Source organism: Plectropomus leopardus, chromosome 5 (genome assembly GCF_008729295.1).
Source record: "Plectropomus leopardus isolate mb chromosome 5, YSFRI_Pleo_2.0, whole genome shotgun sequence".
NCBI classification, from domain to species: domain Eukaryota; kingdom Metazoa; phylum Chordata; class Actinopteri; order Perciformes; family Serranidae; genus Plectropomus; species Plectropomus leopardus.
Genome location: NC_056467.1, coordinates 14,072,208 through 14,087,291, shown reverse-complemented (window position 1 = coordinate 14,087,291; position 15,084 = coordinate 14,072,208). Strand labels below are relative to the sequence as shown.

The following is a 15,084-nucleotide window of genomic DNA, read 5'->3' as shown; positions in this document are numbered from 1 at the left end:
GATAAAAGAAGCAGGAGTATTCACATGCTGAAATGACTAAGGTAAAGCTGCAATAGCAATAGGTAAAAGAAGAATTACTACATGAGTATTGCATAATAATACTTATACAAATACTAATGCTAATAATCATAAATGAATAGTGTAGGAAATCAGGAAAGGAAAAGTTGCATTTAAGTACTACAGATGTATTTAGTTGTATTTAGTTACAGCATACGTGTGCACACTTAATTCAACAAGCCCAACCGCACACAATCAGATAACAGTTCCTCATCATGTACCTTCTGTATAACTTGTTTTAGGTCAGCAGAATCCAGACGTCCAAGTTGTTTACCATGAGGAGGTAGAGACTGGCCTGGAGCCATTACAGCCCCATCAGAGGCTCCCCATGTCACATAGAAACCATCTGAACACAGGGGAAGTATTACAGACTGTTCGGAACACATCTGCATGTGCACATCAAACGATGTCTACAGTCAGTGGTGAAACAAAATTGTAGTGGATGATGAGGACAAGTCCTGATTAGACATCTCTTTTATCTTTAGCTTCATTATCCTTACTTTACACTGTTGTTTGCTGATGCTATATTGTTTTATAATCATGTGAATTGTGATTTCCTAATTATAGGTTTGATAGAGGTTTGGTCATAGGGAGTACTGTCAAACTCTGTTATATTTTGATGCTAGTACTTGTATAGCTTTACTAAAATAGGATCTTAAATAACTTTTAATCATACCAGTGTTTTGACACTGTAGGCTTACACTCACTTATTTTTACACATATTCAGTATGTTTGTTAAACGTGGTTAATACTGTTTTACTCGGTTAATGGTCTGCCAAAGAATTATTTGGTTTTCTCATAAGTGTTTGGTATCGATCAGCAGAGGAGAGTATCATGGATTCAAATATTGAGGATTTGAAGGTAGTAGTGAAATTTTAGAACCAGAGGACTTTGCACGAGAGAGGCTCTGGGACAAAGACACTTTGAATGAAACAAAGCCTGATAAGCTGTCATTGTAATCTCATCTTAGCCATATCAGGTATCAGAAGATGATCCAGCTGTTCATGGAGAGAGAGAGGTGGAGGAATAAAATTCAAGCTGAGTTTGCAACGCTTAAACTGACCAAGGCCAGCCGCCAGAACTGCACAAGCATAACCAAGCTGCCTGTCCAGTGTGCTCACAAAGGCCACACTACAACTTCTCCAGAGTGAACCTTTTCCCTGGCATCGAGACTTCTGAGGAAGGTGAAACAATCTTTCCTGCTCTTTAATGGGGATAATGCTCTTAAATGATAGGGTCACATATGAAGTGTTAGACATAGATTAGGATCTCCCATTAATACAATTACGGGTTATTCTCTAATCAGGCTTCTTCTTTATCTTTTCCTTCAATGTTTTATGGGATAAGTTGCCTCTGTTGTTGATTGATGCTTGACATTGACTTTACTTTAATTTTAAATTCTCATCTGCTTGATCATCTTGCACTATTTCAGTGCACCTGATCAAGTCTAGATGTCACACCTAACTCAGTTCCTCATTAGTTTTCATCCCCTCATTTTTATTGTTGCTTAATTTATTAGTTTGTTGTTCACTTAATCATTTTATTCACTTTGTGTCTTTGCTGTATTTACTGTTTCATCATTTATCCATACTTATTCTTGACTCATTTATTGTAGTCTTTTAGGAGTAGTTTTGTTGTGTAGTGAGTAGTTTATAAAACTTTTGTTTATAAAGACACTTGATCTTGCGATGTGTGTGTGTGTATAATGTGGAGTCACTGTACACCTGGAAAAAAACGTTGTAACCTTTACATTATGAGACTAGATTAATAAATAAGGCAAAATGGGCTATGAACCTTTCCATTTTAATGGGTGGTGCTCTGAGATTTAGAAATTCAAATTTTTAAATGTAAACTCATTGTTTCTGATAGCTGAAGTTGAGTTCCATTACTCTACTTCATCTTTATACCAATTCATATGTCCTTGATACATAATTTTGCATTATCAGTCATAGCTAGCTAATACCAGCCTACCTACATGTGAAAATAAGATAAAATGTGTGCCTGAATGGTCAGCCTGTGCAATAGGTATTTGGATTTGTTTTCACATACTACAGCTAAAATACCAGATGTTGTACAAAAGCAGGCAGGTGTTTATTTTGCAGGCAGACTGCACTTATGGCCATAATTTGGCATTTTTCACGCAGGTTACAAAGTACCAGCCTTAAGCCGAGGTTCTCTCATGGGTCAGATATTATGCATTAAGGATGCATGATATCAGCTGTAAAGTTCATTCTACGTCAATGGGCTGCTTGGGACCTATTTTGACTAATTTAAGTCTCATAATGAAAGTCTCATCACATCGGCCTATCATATTGGCAGAAATGTTCATCTCCGACGCAGATTTATCATTTTAAAGCTGATACCAATGGCCAGTTGATATAATATTGCATCCCTGAAATGCAGATCTCTTATGTTTACTTTCTGCAGTCTAGGCAGTGCCTAGAACGGAGAACAGATGACAGAGATGCTCAAGGAAAAAGCTATCACTTTTACAAGGTACTGTCCCTGGGATTACTGCCAGGTGCCACATTCTGGGATATTGCAGTTTTGTGACTAAGCACTGTTGATACAACTTTGTTCCTCCAATGTTACGTTTAAAGCATTTGCTGAGAAGGTTCTTGGTATGACATTGTAGCTGGGGCCACACTTTGGATGTGCTAATGTGATGAAAAGAATTTATCCTTTAGGCTTCTGCCTCTCTGATGTCTTAAGTCTAACTGCCAGCACTGTAAGCCTCCATTGAACAGTTTCAAGGGCTTTGGTTATAGATATATCATAGTATTTGATCAGCAGCCAGGGCCTGTGCTTGATCATTATATCTTCCCAAGTTGGGCCAGCTATCTTTCAGCATGCTTTCTTAATACAAGCTTCAAATATTGGTTTGCATGAAGGAAACTAGCTGTGGCTTGCGCTTGTCAGTATTGCCAAGTAGTAATGCTGTGCAGATCATAATGAATTACATACATTTTTATGTAAAAAGGGCAGGATCTGCTTTTATCTTTTACCCTTGTTCCTCTAAAGATCCTGAGGAGACCTCCTGTGCAGTGTGGACAATACTAGACATCGCTATCTCTCTGTTAGTATTTTCACTTTGAAGTTGACATTTTACATCGATGGTGTTCAGGAATTGTTCCTTTCCAGATTTGCATGCCAAGGTAAAACAATAAAGCATGTCTACTCTTGTTACACCTTGATAATTTAACCTGCATACTGTCTCCCCTTCTTTTCACTATTGTCATGCTTACACGCTGCCTTGTACTCCCCATGCCCCACCCACAAGCCCCCAGACGCAGAAATCTGCACTCTGAGTGCACTTTTCTAGTCCAGGTGTGACTCTTGATTCTTGTTCAACTTTGTTCTTTTTTATCTCACTCTAGGAGTTGGCAGGCAAGTGTAGCACTGGAGTCTCGCCAGTACCAACCAGGATTTAAAACAAGTTGCCAACATCTCACCCCTGCTATAACCAAGAAATTAAATTGTTATTACCTGTGGGTGACACTATATCTTTCATCAGTGAACAAGAAACATTGTTAAGCACATCAGTTTTAATTTTAAGTAGTTTGGAGTAGCCAAACAAATTGGAAAAAAGACAATTTCATTAAAATCATGGTGATTTGAAATATGCAAATAGACCATTAGCTGAGAAGTTACCATGCAGAAAATGACATTTTGAGTGCAGAACTATAAAAGAATAGAGCCAAGTATTGCTTTCATTAAGACATGAGTGGCAATATGAAAATGTTGGCATTAATTGCACAAAATGCTCAACCTCTAGTGGAATTTTTCCTGCTTCGCCTTTGCTATTGTATCCGAAAACAGTTTTTTTTTTTTTTTTTTTTATGTGCGATTTGAATGTTGGTGTATGTCAGTGAGAATAGAGCGATCTCATACCTGTCATGTTGTCTAGAGCGTCAGAGCCCCAGTCTCCCCGTATGATGGAGGAGAGGATGTTGTCAAAGGTGTGATGGTCTCTGGAGGAAACTAGCCGGTCTCTGAACAGCCTCTTGGCCTCACATGCCACCACCTCCAACACGCTGTCTGTCACATTAGATTGAGCTAAAAAGGAGGACATAACACACACACACACACACACACACACACACACACACACACACACACACACACACACACACACACACACACACACACACACACACACACACACACAGATATTTGGATTAATCTGAAATAGAATATCCCAAGCCATGCACAAACTTGCAAGTACATACAAGATGAGATTTGCTGATTCTTCCTGACATTTAAATCTTGATATAACATTCGGGACAAAACTAAACTAAAACACTTGCGATGATTCATCTGCAAAGGGAAATTACATTTTTTTTTGTTTCATACTTTAACCACCACATGCAAAGAGCATTTTGTAGTCTGTCCATATCTGTCATAGTTGTTTAATCTACAAAAAAGGCAGACACAGAAACAAGCACAGTATTTAAACTGTGACTCAGGCCTCAACATGAGTCAAAGGGCTGTTTTTGGTGAGATCAGGCATGACAAAAGCACCTCCAAGGGTAAAACTAAATTTCCAAATTCCCACAAGAATCAGCAGAGCTCTGCAAGCTAAAGAGAGAGAACTACAGGGACAGGCCAGAATTGTGGTCTCATAGGCCACTGGCTTCAACAGTGTCTGTCACATTATATCGAAAGAGCAAGAGGAAGAGAGTCAAACAGAGATACAGTTGGCCCTTCAGGGTTTTTCCTGGCATATTAAATTTTAAAGACCATTACGGAAAAGAAAACACTTAAAGTGCCAAGTTGTCATACTAAACATTTTTATGCCTATGGCTTTATCAAATGATTTCTCTCTCTGAAACCTCAGTGGTGATTCTACCACCGGAGCCAATAAAGACAATAAATTCTGGCAAATTCTGTGTTTGAGCCAGCTAGTAATGTTCATATCAGAGAATTAAAAAACAGTGTGTTGCAATTAGTTTTTCTGTTGTTTTTTTATTCAATTTTGTTATTAGAGAATCTTGACCAAGAGTTAAAAACCTTAATGCTCATTAATGAACAACCTAACCTATGGAAAAGCAATACTGTTTGTACATTTCTTATCTTTGGCCTTTTTGTTATATCATTTTGTGTCACTAATTCACTCACATATCCTGTAGTACTGTTATATCTGTGATAAGCTTAAATTGGCTGATGATATTAGCTATTCCAATGTATCCCTCATCATACATGACCCCCTTATCATAATCAAGTTGGGGTATCTCCATTCAATTTAATAATAGGACATTTTTCTTTAACACAGAAATTAAACCTGCTATAACTATAGCAAAAACAAATTATAAAAAGGGCATTGGCATGTCATCACCTCTTAAGTTAATATGGCAAACTTGTTTGCAAGCAGTTGCACAGCAATGTTAGCTTTCATCTCAAAATGTGATTTTGGCCCATTGTCCGATGACCACGCTCTTTTAGCTCTGCTTTTGATGTCCACCAACTACTGAGGTAAATAGCTGGCTCTTCAGATGCTTAATGCTCCTCTATGTTCACTTGTTAGTTGCTATCTGTGTCTGTCTGCTGCTTGATGCTGGATTTTTTGGGTGGATTTTTACAGCTTTTCCATTAAAAATATTTGCCTGCTGAGGCCAAAAACAATGTTATGATAGTGGTTATGATGTGGTGTTGTTAATATATCCATTGTGATTACGTGCACGCTCAAACTCACCACATACATCAACATAGTCACAAAATAAAGATGAGGAGAAGAGTTTTTTACATACCACAAAAGTAGGTAAGCAGCAAGAGGGGAAAAGAGGGAAGAAGAGGTAAGAGTAAGCTTAAATAAAAAGTGATGAGCACAGGAAAAGCAAAGTTTGTCCACTGGCGTGTTTAATTAAAATAAATGATTGGACTCACTATCACAGCAGGAACACATTGCGGGAGGAGAGAAAGAGTGACAGAGGGAGAGATGAAAGGACAGTAAGGGGGGGGCAAGAGGAGAAAGGAGAGATCAAATGAAGAACAAGGTGAGAGTTGGAGACTGAAGCTCTGAGCTAAAAGAATACTGACATGAAACTTAGCCATCTGGTGCTGTCCTTTTGATTCTGGTATCAAAACGGATAAAGTTATTAATGCTTTATGTTCCTCAGCAGCAGCAAAATTATACTACTATCAGATTCAAACTCTACTCAAACATAATGTCAGGTAGCTGGCATGCATGAAGGTGGGGAGAAAACATGGTGAGAGAATTAGAAAAACGTATGTGATGGTAAACGAAAAAAGTTGTCACACACTGGCACATAGTAGAGCTACATTCATCGTCAGCTACAGAAAAAAGATTTGACAGTATTTAACAATACATGTATGATCCATAGAAGATTACTGTAACAGTTTCATTACAAATAACCAAATTTCATGACTTTCCAAAAACATTCAATGATTTTTACTAATCCCATGACTTTTCCAGGCCTAGAAAATGTGCTTGTAAAATTTCATGACTTTCCCAGGTTTTCAATGACCACCGGAACCCTGTGGATATAATTCTTCTTTCACATCACAACATAAAAAATATTGTATTTTTATGAGTCTCGGTCAAAATTAAGGTTCTTAACTTAGAGAAGGTTTTAGTGTCCCCCGGTTGTTACATCAGTCTCAATCTTGTCAAAAAAGTGCCCCAGAACACACATATTTATATGTGTGCATTCTTGTATGTATGTGTATTTGGTTACCTGCAGTGAGGTCATATCGCAGCAGGCTGAGGACCCATTCGGTGAGGATACAGGGGGTAAACAGGTAGTGGCTGTGGTCATCCACCGTAAACTTAGCTTTCACCTGAGAGTAAAAATACACAAGAAAATAGATGATAAATACATATGTAGACATATACATGAAGCTCCATGCAAACATCAGAGAAATGTATAACCTTGGTTGCCAATTTTGTAATTTTTTCTTGAACGTCAGATCATATGCCTGCTGGAACATGTCTGCCTGTGTTTTATTAGTAAATTTTCATACAAAGTGTAAAATGCCGCTACTCCTTGATTACAGTCATTATCAGAATGCAATGATGGCGCAGGGACACCGAGTAGCAAAGACCCAAAAATGTTGACCAATCAGAGTTGACTGTGTTTTTTGAAGAGAAAGTTGCTCAATGGAGCCTTCGCAGACATTCACACGCTATCTAGAGGTGTTTCAGCACAGTCAGTATGAGGAAAATAATGATTTTTTGACCATTGAACCATGTAAAGGTGCTGGTAGAATCCTTAATTACAAGTATGAACCTGAAACAGAGGATATAGGTTATTTTTAACCTCTAAAAGTACAACTTTTGTGCCATAGATGCAATTTGGGACTAGCCATGTTGGCCTATTTCACTGATAGCATGTGTCTAAACAATGACCAAGACAGAAACAACTCTCCTGCAGAACTCTATTTTGTCTTTTCAAAACACATTGCATGGGTATAGCTTTGATTAGTCTATGTAATTCATTGGTGCTTTGCTTTTTTTTAATCTGCCCTGTCACCCAACCTACACATAAAGCCTGACAAAAGACCCCTGAGAGACAACAAACAAATGTTTCTAATTATCACTTGAAAATGTCACATAATTAATTATGTGACATTTGTGACTTTAACTAAGCATGATACACAATAATTCCAAGAAGTTAAATAAAGGAGCCAGATATGCTAATGTGTATGCTTTCAATATTTCAGGCAAGACTATGCTGCAGTGAATAGAAATGTGAACATGAATGAACACCCTGTCCAAGTCAATACCTGTTCATAGAGCTGAACAAGAGATCCAGCCAGCTGGTGTGTTTTCCCCGTGCTGGCCCAGGATGCCTGGCTGCCCAGGCTATGCTGGAGAACTGGCTGCAGGTATGCTGAGTAGATAGTCTGCAGCTGCTCCCTGTCTGGATAGCTAAAGGCAGAGGCAAAGAGGCAGAGAAACAGATGGATGTAGAAAAATAAAACGAGAGGGGATCAAGGTGGGGGTTAGAGGGAGACCAACAGTGAGACAGAGAAACAGAGAGATGAAAGAAACATGGTGATGTTTGGTAACAAGATGCAGAGGACATGTATGCAAATACATGTGTAACTGAAGGCTGGTTTGGCAATGTGTAAAGTACATTTACACAATACTTACTCTATTGTGCAGATGCGGACTATAGATGAGAAGCGGGAGGTGAGTGAATGGCTCCCTACAGCACCCCCTGTGGACATGGAGGCCACCACCTGGATGTTCTCAAGACTCACCCACTCCAGATTTTCATCATAGAATCCCTTATATGTCAAAACCTGGAGGAGGGACAGCAAAAAAGAGAAAGATGACAGACATAGAATCAGAAGGGTGGAAAGTCGAGAGAAACGTATTTATTAAAAGGCTCAAAAAGTCTGCAGTACTTTCAAACGGTACATGGAACAGCGCTGAATCTGCACTGATGTGACAGGAAAAAGTGTCCAAGTCTGAGCTTCTTAGGATGGGCATTGGGATTGGAGCTATACCACTTCTTCCACAACCACATCATCCATTCACTAATGTGTCAGCTTATCTGTGTGTTTCCACTACCTGTTGCAGGAAGGCAGTGAGGTTACTGGTCCCCCATTTGTCAGGTTTGGGTAGGTTGATGTCTTTTAGATAGAGCACCAGGCTCTCACAGTCTTTGGGTCTGAAGACTCGACCAGTGTTAGAGCTGAGTAACAGGCAGGTCTGACCGAGCTTCTGTAGGACATGACGAGATGAGGTCTGGGCACTGCAGTGAACCACAGCCACCTGGGTTGATCGCAGTCGGGAGAAGGCGTAGCGCAGGAGCATGCTAATCAGAAAATAATAAACAGAAAAAGATCAAGAAACACACACACGTCTTTTTTAGAAGTTTTGACCAGACAGGTTGTAACAGCTTCAGAAAAATATATAAATGCTATGTTTAAGATGGTGCCAGGAGCACAGGAAATGATGAAAGGAAGAAATGAGTGTCAGTGCTGTATTTAACAAAAGGACCACTTGGGATCTAGTGAACAATGTTTGTCAGAACAGACCCAAAGGCAAAGAGAGACATTTTGTGAGGGCGCAAACAGAGACAGAAAATAATTGGAAAGTAAATTATGTGCATGCACGTGCATTTACACTCCATCCAGTGTGTGTGTGTAAATTAATTAGATGTCCTTTTATCAGAAGAGTAGCTGAGAAAACTGGTGCCATATCGGCACACTGACCTTTCAGACAAAGTGAAGCAAGACAAAAGAATGAGAAAAGGAGACTTTTGAGTGAGATTCAACTGGAGTGTAAAAGGCAAACTGAGTGACCCTTGTACCTCAAATCCCTGGGGTGGGAAGCAATTACTTTTGAGGCAACGACTCTCTGTGTACATAAGCCTGAGCACATGCACCACACACGCACCACACACAGAGACACACATGCACACGCACGTCTGATCCTTATCTGGACTTTTCAGTGCTTTTACACAAAAGGTCAAGTCTTGAATATCAGAAGCTCTGATATCAGTGTTGATTGGGTGCTTGTATCATTTTGAGAGTCCATATTTGAGTGCCTCAGCTTCACAATCAATACAGCACACTTTTCTACCACTCACTAACCTATTTTCTGCAAGCAGACCAACACAAGTATTTTTTTTGGTACAGTGTCTAGTTAAACTGATCACCCAGACGACCATTTTGAAAATAATATGAAACAACCATGGCAATATTTTTAAATGAGTGACTGTAACAGTTACTCATCAACCATGACCATATAATGAAATTAATACATTTTTTAAAAAGGTCTGTATTTTTGTTTTTGATCCAGATTTTAAGTTTGTTTGCAATTTTGTGTTTACGTATTCTATAAACAGTATATATATATATATACTGTGTCTCTGTATATATAATATAGAAAGTGCGTGTGGAAATGCTTCCTTTGTTTATGATTACTGTATACAAATGTTTTTACTCTGTGTGTGCACGGATCTCAGCATGTGTGTAATTACCCCTTTCCACAGCCCTCTGGTCCTACCACCATGAAGGGCTGCCGATGCTGAGCAGTGAGCCACGGGGAGAAGCATTGCAGACCTCTCTGCATGTCTGGAGTCTCAATAACAGGTAGTGTGTGAGTGTGAGAGAGCTGCTCCAATGTGAGACCCTCAGGACGTTGGAATGTGTAGGCTGCTAGGTGGCCGCTGTCAGAGTCATAGTAGGTATCCAGTGGTTTTTTGGTGTCTGGGGGGCTTTCTCTGGCCCAGCTCAGCAACTATAAAAGTACAAAGATGTAAGGGCAAACATTAAGACCAAGATATCTTTCTAAAGAGGGGCACAAAAGTTCCAAAGCTGAGGCTCTTCCAAAAGCAAAAGGTGAAATCGAAAGGTGACAATGCTTTTGCCATCAGGGCCCCTGATGGAACGACCTGCCCGAGGAGATAAGGCTTGTAGAGTTAGTGACTTCTTTTAAATCACTTCTGAAAATCAATTTTTATAGACTTGCTTTGATGTGATATTTCTGTTTTCTTATTCTTCTTAATATTATTATTATTTTAAATTAAAATCCTGTTTACTGCCTTTATTTTGTTAGTGCATCTTCTAACATGCTTCTGCCTCTAATCTGTTGTTTAATTCTTCCTTAACTCTTGTCTGGCCTTTGTTCTGCATTACTGTCTGGCTTCTATTGATATCTTGCGTCTGGGGTTTCTTACCTCTGCTTTGCTTTTTTTATCAAAGCACTTTGTACAGTCTGTATCTTTTTAAAGGTGCTATATAAATAAAGTTATTATTATTATTATTATTATTATTATTATTATTATTATTATTATAGAAGTTCCCCACCAGGTGCATATCATGTGTCAGTACTGGAACAATGCCTCACTATCAGTAACAGCATAGAAGACTTAGCTGAAGAAGCAGGTCTCTAAGTTTGAGACATGAATACAATTTCCATAATAAAACTAAACTGTTCTTACAGTCACCATCTGCCCATATAAAAAACAGGGGTCCTCACCTCTTTGGCAAACTCCTGTCGTGTTTTGAGGTTGAGGTTTCCTCCCAATCCTCTAAGAAGACCAACAATGAACTGACCTCTCTCTGTCACAGCACTGAGATGTGAGAGACCATTGAACACTGTACCCACCAGACTAGTCTCCACAACAAAGTCATTCTGATAAAAGGAGAGTAAAGAGAGAAAGAGATATAAAAGTTTAAATTCAAAACAAACACTAATTTTAGAAAAAATGGGGAGAAAAACAAAAAAAAAGTATGTGTGTGTCAGTCAACTTAACAGTGTGTTTACATGCACATGAATAAGCCATTTATGATCGGTTTTTGGAGTGCCCCATTTATGTCTTTGAGTATGTCAACAGCACATTTTAGAGAACTCTGAATAACATGATGCTCATGTAAACACCATATCCCAAATATGATGATAACCAGGATAAGCCTCATAAATAGGTTATTCATGTCTCTGTAACCGCAGTCATTGAAGCCAAACGTTTTGTCAAAAATGTTGTTTTTTTTTTATTTTATTTTATTTGTGGTATCACTTTCTTATAATGTCAGTAGTTAAATATATTACAATAAACACTGGGCAGTCTATGTGTTGGTCATTTACTACATCCTTGTAGTATTGTCCTACATACACAGAAAACATTGCATCCAGGCCAAAACCTTGAGTTCAAAAAATGTGTTTAAAATTCAGCATGATGACATTATTGTTTTTGAGTATGTGTGCAAAAGTAGGACAGAGCTAAGCCTACCTCTTTAAGGACCCAGTCCAAGGCTCGTTGGAAGTAGTCCCCCAGCCAGTTTTCCAAGTTACTGCGACACTCCTCTGGCTGACCCCTCAACCACGACTTTACCAAGGCACCCACATCAATATCCTCATCACTAAGGATGAGAGTGAGAAAAGGGGTAAAAAAAACAATAAGTAAAGCTAGTAGACAAAAATGGAATTTGGTACACTTAAAATGCTGCCTGCTAGGCTGCCTGACCTGAGAAAGATCATTCCCATGCGGGATATGGTAGCTGGTGAGGCACAGCTAAGGTCATGAGTCTCAAACAGGAAGTTGACATTGGGTCCGAACTGAATGCGTTCTCCACTAGGCATGGTTAATAGCCGGTTATCATCAAGCACAGAGTTCAGACTCTCAATCCACTCTGGGTCGATGTCGCCGTCGCACACTATCCAAGAGCTCACCCCTAGAAAAAACCCCCAAAGAAAACACACACATAAAAATACTCTATCCATTCAGTGCATCAACATCAGTACACACTTTGCAGAGTATACCAATGTAGACCACTAAGCCAAAGACCAGCTGAACACGACAGACTATCAGTGACCTATTTGCACCATTTGAGTGGTGTCTCCTTCTCACCTTGTGGTTCTCTGACCACATTCCTGGCGCTATGTGTGAGGACGCCATCAGCCCATTCTCTGGTGTCCATGTCTATATGTCCCAGCAGCTGTTGTCTCGGCATCGCTTTAGGATTCATTGTGTACTGCTTCACCTATAAAAATACAGCACTGGTTATAGATAACACACAAGATTGGGAAAGATTTTTTTGCTGAAACATAAACTCTCAAAAAGATGCTTTTAATAGTCCTTTGTATGCTAAATAATATTGTAACCTTAGTCCTACAAAATGTAAATTTACAGAATTTTGAATATATTTGGACGTTTTACAATAAATTGTGTCACGTATGATATGTCTCAATGAATGAAAATAAGGGTAGGTGTTTTGTCTCTTACTCACCACTTTGCCGGTCTTGCTAAGAGCAGCCCTGAGCATCCTCCAGAGTGTAGACTTCCCTGCTCCGCTTGGCCCAACGATGACTACGCCCATGCGTTGTCTGAGCTGTTCATTCAGCTCCAGGGCTTTCTTCAGCTAAGCAGGAATGGAAAAAGTATCAGCAACTATATGATTTTTTTTTTTTTTTTAATTATAATAAATTATCAAACCGTTGTCTCTGTTAATGTTTAATACTTTTTGCAGTAGAGTGATCCCAAACATTGGCTAAATACCTGTTCAAATCGTGTATCATTACAATAATATGTGTATATTCATACAGATGTCTTCATGCGCATTACAAACCTGGCTGGGTATAAGTTCAAGCCGTGCCTCCCTGTAGACTTGTTCCAGTGCATGCATTAGTATCTGATCCTCCACATCGGTGAAATTAACTCCAGAGAACACATCTCTGACCAGAGCATCAAACCGGGAGCTATCAGCAAACGTCAGCTTGGACATGGTGTTCAGTCTCAGTGCCTGCACCACCAGACTGCTCTCCTGAACTGCATGTAGATGACAAAGATATAATTTAGCATGTAAAAAAGCTTCAATAAAGATGTGATTAAAAATATTAAGTTATTTAATTCTGGTGAAAGAAAACGATGTGCTGAAAGATAAGCAAAGAAATAACGTAAGATTGGGGGAGGAAAATACAAAAACACAAGGTTATGACAATTAACGTGTCAAGTCATTATCGCTTTGCTCTTGCACATGCCCTCTGTTATACAAGTGCTAATTACCAAAGCCTGACATGATTTTAAAGTTTGTCAATACTTTTGTTCTCTTCTCCAAAGATGCTGGCCTTCCCTGCAGGCACAAATGTGGTGTTTCTTTCACAGCAGAAAGGAACACTTGGCCAGGCTACACACAGAGACAAACACAAGAAAACCTTGGGGACTCATCGACAGACAGGAGGTGCATGTGCTGTGTGTGTGTGTGTGAGTGTGTGTGTGTGTGTGTGTGTGTTGGACAGATAAAGGGCGGTTGGTGGAACAGAAGGATTTGGAAGAGAGAGGGAGAGAGCGAGAAAGAGAGAGAGAGAGGGATGGTTTCAAGAAAAGGCAGAGAGGAAAATGAAGAGAGAGATAGAGGGGAAAGTATTGAAAAGCAGAGACATGAAGGGGAGATGGGGGTGAGAAACAGAGGGCATCGAGTGAGAACGAGTGGGACGAGAGCGGCATCGACAGCCATGTATCAGAGAGAGAGCTAACAAGAGGTCAGAAGGAGGGGGAAGGAGGTGAGGAGAGAGGTACCGAAGAGGTAAACAACACAACTCTGACAAAGTGTTTGGGAACGAGTGAAAGGAGAAGGACAAAAGTACAGACAAGCAAAAAGCCCGGAGGGAAGAAAAGTTTTTAAGGGGAGCATTTGGACTAAGTGTCAATTGATGGCATGTCTGTATCAGAGGATTTAGAGGGCAAGGACGACAGCAGGTGTACAGAGAGAGTGCTGGTCAATAGGGCCTTTTGATGTTCAAGTACACTCATGCATAGTGTTTCTCAAACAGCATTTAAGAGATATCCACACATAAAGATCCAGATTATCAAAACATTTTGTGGCGTTACCCTGTTGGGTACAGATAAGCATCTCCAAACCAGCCGAATTTTCACTATCACCTTATCCTTTAATCCTTTTCATCAGCTCAACAGCTTTCTATCTCTAAGGTCAGATACTTCGGTGCAACAGTTTCAGCACTTCTCAAAGGACACATTTTAGAGATTCTTTCACCAAATGACCAGAATAAAAACAATCTCAGATTATTGACTTTCTGTGAGAAAAAAAATAGGATTTAAACATTTTTCTTAAACCAATAGACTTCAGGGACCTTAAAAGCTACATAAGTTTACGTTAGCACTGTTTTAGCCTTCCCAAGCTTAGACTATCTGAGAGAAATCTTTTGATTTGAACTGTTGCTAAATGTAAAATGGCTGTTAAGTCATTTGTAAACTGTGGCTTCTATTTTGTTTGCCCCCTTTTTTATTATTTCCACCTGTGAAGCATGACTAAATTTTCATATTGAGTGGTGAAAACATGTCTAACCGACAAAGTCATCTTTGATAGCTCTCATTATCAGTTGTCAATATTGACATGAGGAGTCTCCTGAACTGTGCTGAGGAGCACTGTACAATATTGTAAATCCATATTACAGCATTGTTTTTTTTTTTCAAATATCAGTGAGATATAAGGAATGCATATCAAGATTGTTTGTTTATGTTTAAGTCGAACAAACTGAAAAGATTGTACCTTTGCAGTAAGAATCAGACCGGATGTAGCATTTGAGGCAGATCA

At 39.3% G+C, this 15,084-nt stretch overlaps 1 protein-coding gene across 1 annotated transcript in view; it reads right to left on the bottom strand.

Moving 5' to 3' along the window:
- LOC121942951 (cytoplasmic dynein 2 heavy chain 1) overlaps window positions 1-15,084 on the bottom strand; it is a 128,958-nt gene that overhangs the window by 86,881 nt on the left and 26,993 nt on the right. Inside the window, exons 41-53 of the mRNA XM_042486268.1 lie at window positions 13,099-13,298; window positions 12,760-12,891; window positions 12,381-12,513; window positions 11,997-12,204; window positions 11,763-11,892; window positions 11,012-11,167; window positions 10,011-10,270; window positions 8,594-8,840; window positions 8,171-8,322; window positions 7,801-7,945; window positions 6,753-6,855; window positions 3,949-4,113; window positions 279-403 (exon numbers count right to left, since the gene is read on the bottom strand). Of these exons, the coding sequence (XP_042342202.1) occupies window positions 279-403; window positions 3,949-4,113; window positions 6,753-6,855; window positions 7,801-7,945; window positions 8,171-8,322; window positions 8,594-8,840; window positions 10,011-10,270; window positions 11,012-11,167; window positions 11,763-11,892; window positions 11,997-12,204; window positions 12,381-12,513; window positions 12,760-12,891; window positions 13,099-13,298 (2,156 nt within the window). The remainder of the gene's footprint in view (window positions 1-278; window positions 404-3,948; window positions 4,114-6,752; window positions 6,856-7,800; window positions 7,946-8,170; window positions 8,323-8,593; window positions 8,841-10,010; window positions 10,271-11,011; window positions 11,168-11,762; window positions 11,893-11,996; window positions 12,205-12,380; window positions 12,514-12,759; window positions 12,892-13,098; window positions 13,299-15,084) is intronic.